Genomic DNA, 13961 nt, shown 5'->3' on the forward strand with positions numbered 1-13961 from the left:
TTGCTTGTGAACATTTCTATTCAAATCTCAAAATAACATACAATAATAAGATAAGTTTCCTCTAATTATTTAGCTTACCAATTTTTTTTAATTTTGGAATAATGGGGGGTCGTAAAGGAGAAGACAACCAATGGGCTGACTCACTCCTTTTTAACAGTGCAAGTGAGAGATTTAAAAAAAAGTAGAGATAGTGTAAGCTGTTTTGTTGCTGGAGGACTGGAGGGAGGAAGAAGGAGAGAGGAAGATGAGAAGGAAGCAAGAGCTGCAGACAGAGATGTCTGATTTGTAGATAAAAAGCAGGGGATGTGTGTGTGTGAATATGCATTCGTGTTTTAGTGTGAGCACGAGTGTCACTGGTGAAGGTCTGGGAAAGTGGATTTTTGCACGAAAGGGACTGATAAAGCAGCGTCTGTCTGAAGGTGCTTGGTGGCACTGAGTGCTTCCATGAAGGAGAAATCAGGTCACTGAACATCGAAGCTTTAACCCAGATTCATGAGTGGATTCCCTTTTCTTTTCTTTTACACGTCTGGTGAACAGACTGTATATAAGCAATGACTCTCCTATAAGTCAGCTTGGGGGGTTGTGTGTGGTGTACATGTGCATCTCAGCATAACCTGCATTGTATGACATAATCACTTGGGGACCACTGAGAAACCTCCTGCACCGACACTGAAGCCTGAGGGACAGACTACAGGGGAGATCAGCCACAGCAGGCAAGGTCAACCAGAATACTGCTGGTCATATGAGTGTGAAACACATGTTTAAGTACGTGAGTGGATACGAGTGCAGCAGAGGAGCTTTTGCTCCCCCTCTGGTTCTCTATCAGAACAGCAGCAACATTACTGGCACCTGTTTTTTTCCATGTGTGAGTCTGTGTTAAACGTAGTTACACATTAATCAATGGATGATCCTCACCGCCTCTTGAATTTGACAGCGGAACACATGGATCCTGAAGATCTCAGCATTGTAGTGGCTCTCAGTGAAGGCGAAGCAGTCACTCTCTGGAGTACCATCATGGCCGCGCACACAGAACAGAATCTTGTAGATAGGGTAGTTGGCAATCTCCGTACTGTTGTTGGGGTCCAGCAACCTGTTAAAATATCAATAAATATGTTCATAATAGTCACAACTACAGCTGAAGCTATTCTTGTTATATGTACACTGTGAGGATTTTGGTCCATCAGCTGGAACTGTTATTTTAACTAGTTCTCCACATGTTCTTACCTGACAGTGCCTTCAGACACGCCTGGCACAGATAGGGTGACATCCAGGGGGACCTGGCACTGCCCTCTGAGGATACTCATCATACGAAGGGCCTCCACCTCACTGCGGGGGGCGTTGACCGATGCACACCCCAGATATGTCAGCTGGCTGAACACAACGCTGTCCTCATCTGGAATGGGACTGCCGGGACTGCCATCGGATGATGATTCGTCTCCTGCAAAGTGGCAATGGAAAGATGCAAAGAAAAGAAAGGAAATTAATGACAAAACAAATATGTCCTCATCTCAATTATGTTCACTGGGAACATAATGGAATGGAATTTAAGAGGAGAGGTGAGAAGGACAAAAGTTAAATCAATTAGAGATATTCATGCAACAAATGAATACTATGGACAAAGATAATGAGAAGAAAAAGCAACAGTCCTCTGATATATAGATTAAAAAAAGCAATGAGAGTTATGTGAATATTTATATAATTGAAAAACCCGAGTGCTTCTATGATACTACTCTAAAAGAGCCATTGTGTAAACTCTGAAAGACAGGAAAAATGAAAATAGAAAAATGAAAAGTAGGATGGCTCACCGCGATACGATCTCTCATTCAGCTCACTCTCCTGTGCCGTCTGAACAGGCAGCACTATCTCCAACTTGGGCGGGGATGAACTCAGAGGGTCAGAGCCTGGCGCTACTGGTGACGCTGTCGTGGGGAGAGGGCTACGGCCCCCTACACCCAAGCTGTCCATTCCTGTTCCCGGTCCGTGCCCAGCGTCAGCTACCGATGGGTCCATTAGGACATCCTCTAACTCCCTCTGGAGCTGCTGTTCACTTCCATTCCCCACAATCTGATCGACACACACAGAGGTGCAGAAACACACATACACATAGAAACACACGTGCACACAACCACACCAAGGAGCGGGGACAAACGAGGGCACAGAGAACAACACATTTAAACCCAAACACATATTATTAAACACAAGAACACATGCTAATCCACAAAATCATCATTGAAATCACCACAACAAATCAGCTTTCAGATAAACCCGAGGCCCACTTCAACCATTGACTGTGCAGTGCCTCTGCCTTCAACAGTGATCTTGTGATTAATTTCAAGTGAGGGTGGTGAAGGTTGAAGGAGGAAAGAAGCCTTGTTTTATGTTGGCAGTCAGAGATATATCTTGATAAAAAAATTTAAATCATATTAGTGATTAGTGGGTAAATGTGTAAATCAGCTTATTCTACCAAATAGTGGGAAAAAAAGCAGGTCAAAGGCTGGACAAACTATGAAGCACCACAAAAGAAGGGAACGCTCAGTTTTCCTGACGGCTGTGGCTGCATCCTACCAGTGAAGAGCAGACTTAAACTGCAGAGGGCGCTACTGTACAGAGCAAAAAGGGGATGAGGAGGCTACTAAGAGTAGGGACTCTAATTTTTTTTCACAAATCTAACTGAGTCTCTCTGCAGCTATACTAGGGCTTGGGATTTACAGGTACTGCTAAAAGCCTTGGTGGGTGTGATGCTAATCTGCACTCCTACATGTAGGAGCGTCTACCACTACCATCCTCAAAACTAAACTGTTGAATAAACTGGCTAGTGCCATCACTGAACAGCTGTCAAATATACAGAAAGCACAAATAATCACAGACAGAAATCACCACGGAATGACATCAAAAAAGAGAGGAATAAAGATACAAAACAAGCAAGAGATACAGAGAGAAGAGGTGGAGAGGGAAGATAGCGAGATAAGAGACTGACCTTAAAGCTGACCCCTTCCTCAGAAATCACCTGCATAACAAACAACAAGTTTAGACACACTGACTCTTCTCTGACTGGATGGGAGGGGAGATGTGCACAAGAGTGTGTTGGGCGAAAACCAAAAACATGATATCTGGATGACTTGAGTGTCAGTGAATGTAGTGATTTCACAACAGTGAATGTGTGTCGAAGAGAGCGTTTCTTCGCTGAGACAACAGGCAGCACGACACTGACCTTAACTGTGCATCAAAATAACTGCAGTTCATTAAGATCATGTAATATGAAAACTCCAGCTTTTGGTCCCTTTCCAACACCAAGCCAAGATTCCTTTCAAATTCATGAAACTGAGGCGAAGTAATCATATAAACTAATGGACAGAGTGTGAAGATGTGAGCCAGCGATTAATAAATTCAATAAAAGGAAAGGTGATAACTAGTACACTCATGTACAAGATGTATCTGCAGAGGAGAGGAGAGGAGGGGAGGTAACCTGAATCCATGAGGGACGCTCGCAGGATGGTGGCTCGTATCTACATTTGCTTCAGAGTCGTCTTTCTCTTTGCAGACAGGCACACCCTGGTCACAAAACACCATTCTTTTCCCTGACAGTGAGTTCAAAGCACTTGCAGCTGCATGCCACGCTGTTGGTAAACTAATATCTGCTGAGTGCAGCACTGAACTGACGCACAGAGGGCATCTGCGGCGTGATAGCACATGCTGTATACTAACAAGTGCAGCTGATTGGGAGATGTTTTCCTAAAGATCAGTCGCATTAAAACAAATGAAAAATTGGTTAAATATCAGCTGAGACTAAATAAATTCATGACGTGATTCTTCTGTTGTTTGACTTGTGTGACGATTTGAAGACAATCCCTTTTCTTTTTCCGGCGGCGGAGACACAGAGAGGAGCTGCCGGCTCAGTACCACTCCTGCCTAATTTTCAGCCAGGAAAACCCTGACTAAACAAATAATAATTGCCAATGAGTGAAAAACCTCAAACAGGTTTAAGCGACAAGAACAAGTTCTGCACAACAAACAAAGCCGATGAAAATGCTATCATTTTTTAAGGAGGTGCACATATTTGACAACTTCCCTGCAGCAAGTAGCAAATATGGATAAAACACACAAATCAACTATGAGACGAGGGAAGAGTGAGGATGTTGAAAAGGCAAAAGAAGAAATGGTTAGCCTTATGGTTAGAGTGTGAGACTGCATGGTTAAAAAAGATGGAAGAGATCTTTAGACAGGTGAGGGATGAACTACCGTTGACAAAGTAATCTGTTTTACCTCTGACCCCTAACATGCAAAATTTAAACATGTTACACTAACAGAGGTCAAAATTAAACCGAGGCAATATGGAGTTTTGGGTGTTAATGTTGAAAATGAGATTAAGGTGAATTTTTTTTTTTCAATTTGTCTTCCAGTATAAAGATTTGGGAATGATTCCAAAGATGTTATCTCATGACAAGGACGTGGAATTGAGGCTTCATATTTTTCAGTTTAAAACATTAACACAACACAAATAAAGCCAAATATATTGAACTTCATAGATATAAAAAATGTTTTACATAAGCACAAGAAAAGTCGGCCTATATCAGCAAATATTAAGGGTGCCCCGATTGATCGGGTTATAGACTACGGGATCGGTATCGGCCGATCCTACTTCAAACGATAGGTGATCGGCAATGGGCCCCAAACATCCTGATCGGAACACCCTTAGCAAAAATAAATACTGATACTCATGAATTTATTAAAGGTTTAAATCAGCTTTTTGGCCAAGCAAGATATCTGTCTGGCTCAAGTTAAGATGAAATTCTGCCAAATCTCTTTTTTTTCCCGACTGGATATTTAAAAAAATTATATAACTTTACAATTCCTGTCATTTCTCTAATATCAAGAGCAGATTGTGACATTTATAAGTATTTAGCATCCTCCTGATATGGAACGAAGCAAATGTCAAAAGGACTGTACTTATCACTTACTCTAACTAGACAAGTACAGCTGTGAAGTCACCTTTCTCTTCCTTGTACGTCTGTCCATACCTACACCCAACCATCCTTACCTTCAGTCCTGTCTTTTCGTCATCACTACCATTATTAGTGGAGGAGGGTGTCTCGTCCCCCAGGCGGGACACAAGGACAAAGTCCTCACTGTTGAGAGTGGACACTGAGTCCGAGGAGACGCTAATCTTCCCCACCGAGACTTTGTCATCCATGGCTGCCGCTGTTAAACTCAGCCACGCTGCTCATGAATGGAGGACGGGAGGAGGAAGTGGTGGGAGATGATGAGCAAAATCACCTGGAAAAAGAAAAAAAATAATAAAGAAAAGGAAAAAAAGCAGAAAACAGTCATGATGTGATGAAATCCATGAAAAGCATCTTTTAAGGCAAGTGGAAACTTAGCTGTTGGACATTAACCCTCTAAAAACAGTGAAACCATTCATTCTTCACTTTTAGAGGTATTTCTAAAACCTTAAAGAAACTCTGCGGCAACGTTACAAAACCCAGAGAGGAACGATAAAGATGTCAAGCGAAAAACTATAGTTCATGTAAAAGTGTTAGATTAGAGAGGAGGTTGCAATGAAGAAACAAGGAGTTGTGGGTGTCTGGAGCAGAAAGGTGGTATAGGTGACTCATGTATATGGAAGTGAGGAATTAAATGAACAAGGCAGCTTTGTACAACCATCCTGTCTATCACATGTCAGTGATGCCTGTTGCCAAGATTCAACCACCCCATAAGACATGTAAACCATAGATCTGTTACCTTAACACACAATGTGCTAATGGCATTCCATGCACTCCTCAGATCGTGAAATATGACAGTGTATAACCATATGAACCATCAGAAATGAGGAAAATCTCCATCTTTACAGTTATGGAACAAGGTAACAACTGAAAAGGGGGAGGTGCCCCTGTATGTAACACGGGAAGAAAGACAACAGACGGTTCTGGCAGAGGTTTAAACAGAGACTATAACAAGCTATTTATATCTCAACTCCTCCCTTTCACTCTCTCCCATTCCTTTTCCTTTCACTCTTCTCTCCTTTATCCCTCCTCCCTCCAATCTTCGGTGTATCTCAGACCTTATCGCTTTCCTCTTTTCTCCTCTGCCCTTTCCCTCCTCAGGTTTTTCTAAAAGGTTTCAGTTGGTGATTCTTGGACTGTGTTCTCTTGTCAAAGACCCACCCTCTCTATTCAAATCAGGTCACACAATGGAGAAGTAATAGGAAGAATACATTGGTATTGGTATTGGAACAAATTGGAAAGGCCAAAGCAGTTAATAATTTAACCCACTTATGATAACCCTAAAATGAGTAGCCATGTCTTTGTGACTAGAAGCTTTTAGTTATTAAAGTCTATATTAGGCTACGATAAGCTGCCAGCTTAGAGTTGCTCTTTTTATATTTTCAAAACAAACTAAAGAAATGTGTGACTGTTATTCACCCTAAAGTCCTGGGTGTTGTACTTCACTTAAACTGCAGTTGAAAAGCATAGTTACAGGGTACAAGGATGTATCGTGTCCACGAAACGTAGCAAAGCATCAGAATGATCAGAATCTCCGTGTGGAGAAATTAAAATCTAGACTTTAACATCCCTCCACTCAGTTAATTTCACTCAGTGTAAGTTCTATTAAGAAGTAGGTCACTTTGAGCAGAGTCAGATGCTCAGGACATTTTCTGGAACTTACTGTGAATACGTCTGACCAAAACAATCTCCTGTCTTAAAGGCAAACTGTGGAAATTGTACGTGCCCAACTTCACGTACATTTTCCAGAGTTCAAGTCTGAAAACATCTCCTAAAAGACTTAGAAAGAAAGATCTATTGCTGTTGTGCAGTTGCTGCTTCTTCCCATGACAACACTGACTTATTATCAACAAGCCAGGGGGAGTAATCATGAAGCCATATGACCTGACAGGTAGTTCACTCATTGTTGTGGTGACTGTCGTCCTGTATCATGACATGTAGCGTGACTGACATTGAGGTATGGGCAACAATCGCTTTTGTGTTTATTTCATTGAAGTGAAGGCTGCAGCTGGGCCTCATGTATGACAGGTAGCACTTATGTTTTCCTTACTTCTTAAGAGGAACTTGGACGATACACAGAGCTCACACCAGCCCGTCACACCATGTTTACCTCCTCTACACTTCCTAATATCATGAGAAAATCTCAACACTCATTTACATACATGTCACCATGTTACCCCAAAAGAAAGTTGTGAGACCAAATATCAATATTGCAGAAATGTGGCACAAACTCTATTATCTGCTTGGATCTTATAGGAACTTTCTTAAATCATATAAATCAGCAATTTTATAGCATCTGACAGTCCTCAGTTAGATTCCCATACTTTTAATCTTCAGGACACTTTGAAGAGGTTTACTCTACTTTTGGCTTAAAGGCTGCAGCTTTTATTTTTAGAAAACTTGTAATCTGAGTGATTGGACAAGGTCGTTTTTTTCCGTGTTGATGGAATTTTCTGTTTTCACATATTCTGGTCTTTGTTTGTTTTGCCACAGTGGCTGCTGCTGATAAGGCTGATTCCCAAAGTGTAATAAACACTCTAAGAACACATCTATGAAAGCATTAGCAGTGGGGGAAGAATTAGCAAAATAGTGCTTTCATGAAAACAAACTAATCAACAAAATAATTAAAGCTACAATATTGGAGACTTTCTTCAGTCCTTTACATTCTTAAAGCTCTGAAGTAGAATCCCCAGACATCCAAATCTTTGTTACATACTTAGATAAAAGATATGAATAGTCTAATTTGATGCAACTAAGTCCTCAAAACTTTGACAACAATAAAGAACTTTGAGAGCTTTGTCCCGCGGTCATTTTCTCTGTCTCTGGCCATCGGAAGTACCAGGAGAGATGCCGCCAAATCAGGAGGATCATCAAAACGGCCACAAAGTTTTTACTGTCCTCAGCAGACAGGCAGGAAGACCTCGCCAAAGCACCGGCCCCCTCTGTGTACCTGTATCGGAGCCGGAAAGTAGTGTGCACGTTCGCTGGCCAATCACAATAATTAGCCTTCATCAACCTGACTCAGGTCCATCCCCCTAGCACAAGTCAGCACTCACCCACAGCCACACACGTGCACACACACACACAAACCTACCACTCTGTCTCTGACTGGCTGGCAACTCTAACAGGCTCATAATGGCTGCCTTGTCACCCTGCTTCCCTCCTTTGCCTCACTAACCTCTCTGCCTGCTCCTGCCAAGATACACTGTTGGTTATCAACACTTTTAGTGCAACATAGGGCTGAGCAATGATAGAAGAAAATGTATATTTGAACTATTTTTAACAGATACTAAAACTGCAGTATGTGGGCATCTCTGCAGCATTTCAGATTCAAGACCTAATTGCCGCCTGAGGGAAATTTGTTTTCAAAGTCACTGCAGTACAGTCAACACAAAAGGACACATTTCAGCAGAGACAACCCACCAAACATCACATGAAACATAAAAACAAGTCACATTCATCGGGGCAATTTGTTTAGTGCTGCAATGGCAGAGGGTACGCAGCTCCTACTGAATCAGGCCCTTCTCCATTTAAGTGTTCTGTACCTACGTCCGGATGGCACAAATGTGAAGATATAATTAAGGGGTTGGTCGGTGTCGTCTGCTATGGTGAGTGCCGTGCGTGTGATGGCTCTGTCGCACAGGTCTGTGACTTTGGATGTGGGAAGGCCGATGATTTCAGAGGCGGTGTGTGTGATGCCGGTGAGTTTGTTTTTGTTGGTGACATAGAGAGAGCATGTTGTAGACAGTGGTGGAACAGTACAGCGGGATGGGCTGGACTATGCTTTACTAGAATAGCAACAGGAGGCTAAGGACAGTGCTCTGAGTTTACGGAGGATATGGAGACTTTGATGTGATCGTTTGTGTATGGCAGTGATGTGTTGATCAAAGCGGAGTTTATCGTCAATATTGAGTCCGAGGTATTTGAAAAGGTCAACCAATTCCTTTGTCTTGTCAATGTTCAGCTGTAAGAAGTTGTTAGTGTACCACTGTGTGAAGTGAGCAATGGAATTGTGATAGTCTGTAACAGAGTTATTGTCATTGAGTAATCCCAGAATGGCAGTGTCATCAGAGTATTTGAAGTATGTGGTGACGGGTGAGGGGCTCGGGCAGTCGTCGGTGTAGAGTGTGTAGAGTGGTATAATGGTGTGTTACATGGCACATACCAAAAAGTTGCAGCTTATGCAATCTGATTATTGCACTTAAGCATATTGATGTCAAAAGTATCTAGATTAATTTAGCCCCAGTGCCATCTCAGAACACACAGGATCCATTTCATATCGTGCTACTGATTCTTCCAAAATCAGATTTAGCTTGATGATATTTTCAGGCTCACTAAAAATGTTACACCTCTTGTATCCGTTTCCATCCAACAACACAACCTTAACTACACAAGTACTTTGATATATGAGTACTCAGTGGGACTTTAAGATGTTAAGAATCTTATAGGTCACACCACACCCTTCTTCGCACTCTGCATTTATTTTTATCAATTACATAACTGAGTTTCGTGACTGCAGCTGGCCCAATTATGACACTATCATGGTGATAAAAATCTGCCCACAAACAGACGGATGGCTATAAACAATCCAAGCTGCGGTGAGTTAGAGTTTTAAAAACATAACTGTTAACACACAAAGTGATAGAGGCAGTCAGGTTGATATACCAATCCATGTGTAAAACCGTGCACACTGGAAACCTACGCCTTTCTATTTTTTTTACTCCCTACCACTCTCCAGCTGAATGGCCTGTTCTGAGCTGCCAGCTGGGCGCTGCGTGCACCTCACAAGGGAGAGGAAGACACTGCCAGACACAGCTAAAGAGCATTCAGGCTTGCAACACAGTCCCTTTCGACGCGCCTCACAGCAATGATTTCAGCCAGGCAGAGACACCACAGAGAAAGGATGGGACGGAAAGGATGACAGAAAAGCTGAAATACCACATGGTCAGTCACAAGGTGCAGTACAGAGGGAAAGAGAAAGAAAAGATATGAAAGAGCAGCTCCAAATGATCAAGTCATTATGTAAAATGACTTGGAAACACATATAAACACACACACAGCAGCTAATTATCATTTCCGCTGAGGCTGACAGCTGAGCATAGGCTCTCATTTGACTATCAAGGAATGAAAACCTTTGCATGTGACTGCACTCAACAACAAAACAATCTCACATGACCTGAGGACACAGTGCAGGCCTGCCTTTAACTTTGGACATGAAGCAGTGGCTAGAAAAACCCTCTTCTGTGAGATACTGAGCTGCACAATGTGCAACGTGGCAATTCATTAAGATTCACATAGCAATGGGTTAAGAAGACTAGAACTATGCTGCTTATACTGGAAACCTGACACCTGCGTGTAAGTGAATATGTGATCCTTTAGAACAAATAGTTGCTAAGGGTGTTGGGCCTTTAGGCAATAGAAGTGAAAGCAGCAGGCGCCCTTTATATAAGATATGATGAAAGCGTAAGTTTACTATACAAGCATTTTATGTCTATTCTGGGTAACAAATATGACAGGAAATGTATTAAATAACTCTCAAAATACTGATTGTAATACACAATTGTAATATACTGATATTTTACATTATTGAAGGGTGTAATCAATGATTTAATTTTCTATATCCCATCAATTAGGCCTCAGAATGGGGGATAATGGTTTTAAATGTACAGGATGTTCATCTTTAAAAAAGGAAAATATGAACTAACAACAATTATAGCTTTATCTGCATTCCATTAGGTATTTATACAGTTGTTATGTTATACGACTCATAACACAAATTAAGGTTATAGTCCTCTTGGGGGTGAAGACTGAGAATGTGAAATATTTGAAGGATTGAATATCAGCAATGATAGGGTAGTAAGTGTATTAGGAAAAGTCATCATTGGTGGTAGAAGCAATAGGTTTGTACCAATTGTTGATAGCAAGTAGTACATTGGTCACAATTGTTAAATTGACATATCCATTCAGAAGTTCAGGCAACAATCTGGATCAGCAAAGAGATCTCTCTAGTACTACCCACGACGACTCATGCAGTCACTGCATAATGTCAACTATTGAACTATTTCCTTTATGGATGTTTTAAAACTTTACTGCGATTCACGTCGAGTCAATAATAAGTGAGGAAGAAGTTCTGCAGATGTTACAGATTCCCAAATTTGTTAACCTCCCGTGTAACTCTAAGCTATGAAGTGTATTTCCTTTGCTTTCGACCCTACATACTCTGTTTTCATTTCAGCTTCAGCAACTGGATGAAGGAAACACTAATCCACTACAGTTGATGCCAACTCCGCCGCCATTCAGTCTCTACCAGCTCTGCAAATAACAGGTGCATCTGAGGGGCGTTGTTGGGATTTCAGAACATTCAGGCCTCAGTCTAAAATGTGTTTCAGACCGAGCTGTAGCAGCAGGAATACAAGAAAACACACTAAGAAAATATGTGAAAGCTCAAAGCAAAGCAGAGTGACTGACAGAGAGATGCTGAAAGGAACTGAATTTTAAAAACTCTATTCAAATGCGTAAGAAAGTATATGCACAATCGATCAATGGAAATGTGTAAAAAATATCATACTTATACTGTCTTATACATCTGAGAAAATATATTTGAAGAAGCCCTGGGTGTTGTGGGATGTGACATTATCTAACAATAGAAGAACATCTATTGTTTCATATTATGCTCTATCGTATATTTCATTGTTCTGCAAATCACTCTTTGTGACTTTATTTTTCAGCATGCAGACACACCACACAACACAGCTGCAGACAGGGAATTTGCTTGAAAGCAACAAAAACAAACATGGAGGAGAATGAATGTGTCACAGAAGTCCGACCAGCCGTGGTCCCGGTTTGGTTTCGGTATAAAAAGACTAAGAATCCGTATTTTTTTGCAAACTATGCCGCAGACCAGCCTCCACTACAGACTCAAAACACTGCGAATGAGAGCCACAAAAGTAAACTCCAGAGCTCAAAGAAATACCTCAGGCTCAAACCCTGCAAGAGGCTTTTGCCCGCAGCACAACATATGGCAAAGAACCACGAAGATAAGAGGAGATCACAGCTGCTGCTGCAACTCACATCTGGAAAGACATGGCTCCAATTTACAACATTGAGAAAAAAGTAAGACTAAAGAGTAACAAGTAAAGATATGTATTGTTCTCTGGATATGAAATTGAGATATGAGATTTTGGTCACTTGGCACAACCTGTATTCATTTTTGTTAAAACAGCAAATATTTACATACAGACCAATCTGACTGCTGTGTTTCTTGTTCACGCATGCATGTGTAACTGTGTATGACCTACAACAATGATTTACTGCAATACCTGTGGTTCAGGAAACAAACAGAAACAAAGAGCTCAGTCAAGTAGAGTGACAGTTGGCACATTTGGCTCAGAGTTACCAGATATGTTGTCTATAATGAGAACAGCTCAAAAATCTGAACAAGAAAGGAAAGCTGTAGATTTCAACAATCCTATTCTTCATGGTCACAACAGTTTTGGGCATTAACCTTGAGAGAGTTTGCTGATGCAACTAAACGTCTTACTATCACAAAATGAGACAGATATAGAATGTAGTATTTGTAATAATACCAGTTTGTCTGTTGGCACCACTCACTCACAAACATATCATTGAAATATATAATGGACTAACTCTATATAGGCATTACGTTTTTCAAGAAGATATGGTGTTAACGAAACACAATTAACCTATATATAATTAAACAGGTAGTTTGTATTATAGCACAGATATTAGGTGTTGTTATGAGTATTTTATTAAATTGGAGGAAGTGGTTGAATTATTGATTAAGCTAAATCAGGCAACGCTTCACAATAGACAACTCTCATTTCTTGATGGTCAAGAAACCCAAGTAGAAGTGTCCCTTCTGCCCCCACCCATATCACCTGACAACAAATAAACATACAACCGACATAAAATAGAGTGGGTTAAATGTGCAGTGTGTCTTAAACTTGATTTAATATAGGTTCAGTCAAAAGTTATTTCACCAGTACACCTCTGTAGGGGAGTTTAACTGCTTCACATTTTAAGATTTAACGTACTAATGCAATGAATTGTTTTCATCCTGTCTTATTGTAACACTCCAAGCTAAATATGTTGCTTAATTTAATCTAAGTTTATGATTGTCTTCATTATGTATATTAAAATGATCCTGTGTTTATGGTGAAAGCACCTTTAGCACTGCACAGGGGGACAGATGTGATCATCAGTGTATTGTAAAATTATTACTGAATGAGTCACTGTGCCATGAAGAATAACAATAGCTTGCAGTGACATCATCAGTAATTCCAGACCTGTGCAGACACTTTAAGTGAAAAACAAAAACAAGAGCACATCCACCTGTCACTTATACCTGCAAACAACCACAGTGACACATCAGGGCAAGAAACAAAGAGAAAACATTCGCCATAACTGTAATAACTGCTGGTTATTCACATCCAGACAGTAATAAGAGATAAATTACATATAACATTAGCATCCACTTTAATTGGATTTCTGGACAGCCCTTAATCTGGATGCCAGTGAACCTGCTCCGTGTTAAAGCAGCGTGTGCAGCCTCCCGGGGCCCGAGTGCACATCGAACCTCACAGTTTCACAAAGAACTTGAACAGTGTTGGCTCCACGATGCTACAGAGGGATTAATGTAGCTAGCTGTGCAGTTCACTGACAGCCTCGGCTAGCTTCACCAACCTGCCCAGCGTTAGCTTACCCAGCTACTCATCGATTCACAGTCCGGGGGGTGGAAGGGGGGGCGTTTAGCCAAAGTGTCGCGTCTCTAGCAAAGCAATTAGCAGGACGGGTTGTGTGGACGTGTTGGAGTGAACGTGGCGAACGAACCCGCCGACTGTCCCTCTCTGGAGGGCGCAGATGAGAGGCCATTACTGGATGTAGCGGGGCTAGCTAACGAATGCTAGCCATGCTACCCTGCAGCCAGCAAACACACACACA

At 41.4% G+C, this 13961-nt stretch overlaps 1 protein-coding gene and 1 long non-coding RNA gene across 5 annotated transcripts in view; one reads left to right on the top strand and one right to left on the bottom strand.

The window, feature by feature from the left end:
- The window catches only part of LOC118125959 (rab GTPase-activating protein 1), a 64028-nt gene that overhangs the window by 49856 nt on the left and 211 nt on the right, over positions 1-13961 (bottom strand). Inside the window, exons 2-6 of one of the 3 annotated variants that reach the window (XM_035185063.2) lie at positions 5039-5274; positions 2978-3007; positions 1806-2064; positions 1225-1438; positions 916-1090 (exon numbers count right to left, since the gene is read on the bottom strand). In XM_035185063.2, the coding sequence (XP_035040954.1) occupies positions 916-1090; positions 1225-1438; positions 1806-2064; positions 2978-3007; positions 5039-5191 (831 nt within the window). In that variant the 5' untranslated portion in view covers positions 5192-5274. The remainder of the gene's footprint in view (positions 1-915; positions 1091-1224; positions 1439-1805; positions 2065-2977; positions 3008-5038; positions 5275-13961) is intronic. The other 2 variants (XM_035185066.2, XM_035185065.2) reach the window with 2 other exon arrangements.
- On the top strand, positions 9632-12244 carry LOC118125963. 2 transcript variants are annotated; one of them, XR_004698900.1, is made up of 3 exons: positions 9632-9944; positions 11236-11325; positions 11729-12244. It is a non-coding gene; the product is annotated as an uncharacterized LOC118125963 (long non-coding RNA). The 2 variants fall into 2 exon arrangements; XR_004698899.1 differs by having other exon boundaries at positions 11236-12244.

Source organism: Hippoglossus stenolepis, chromosome 18 (genome assembly GCF_022539355.2).
Source record: "Hippoglossus stenolepis isolate QCI-W04-F060 chromosome 18, HSTE1.2, whole genome shotgun sequence".
NCBI lineage: Eukaryota > Metazoa > Chordata > Actinopteri > Pleuronectiformes > Pleuronectidae > Hippoglossus > Hippoglossus stenolepis.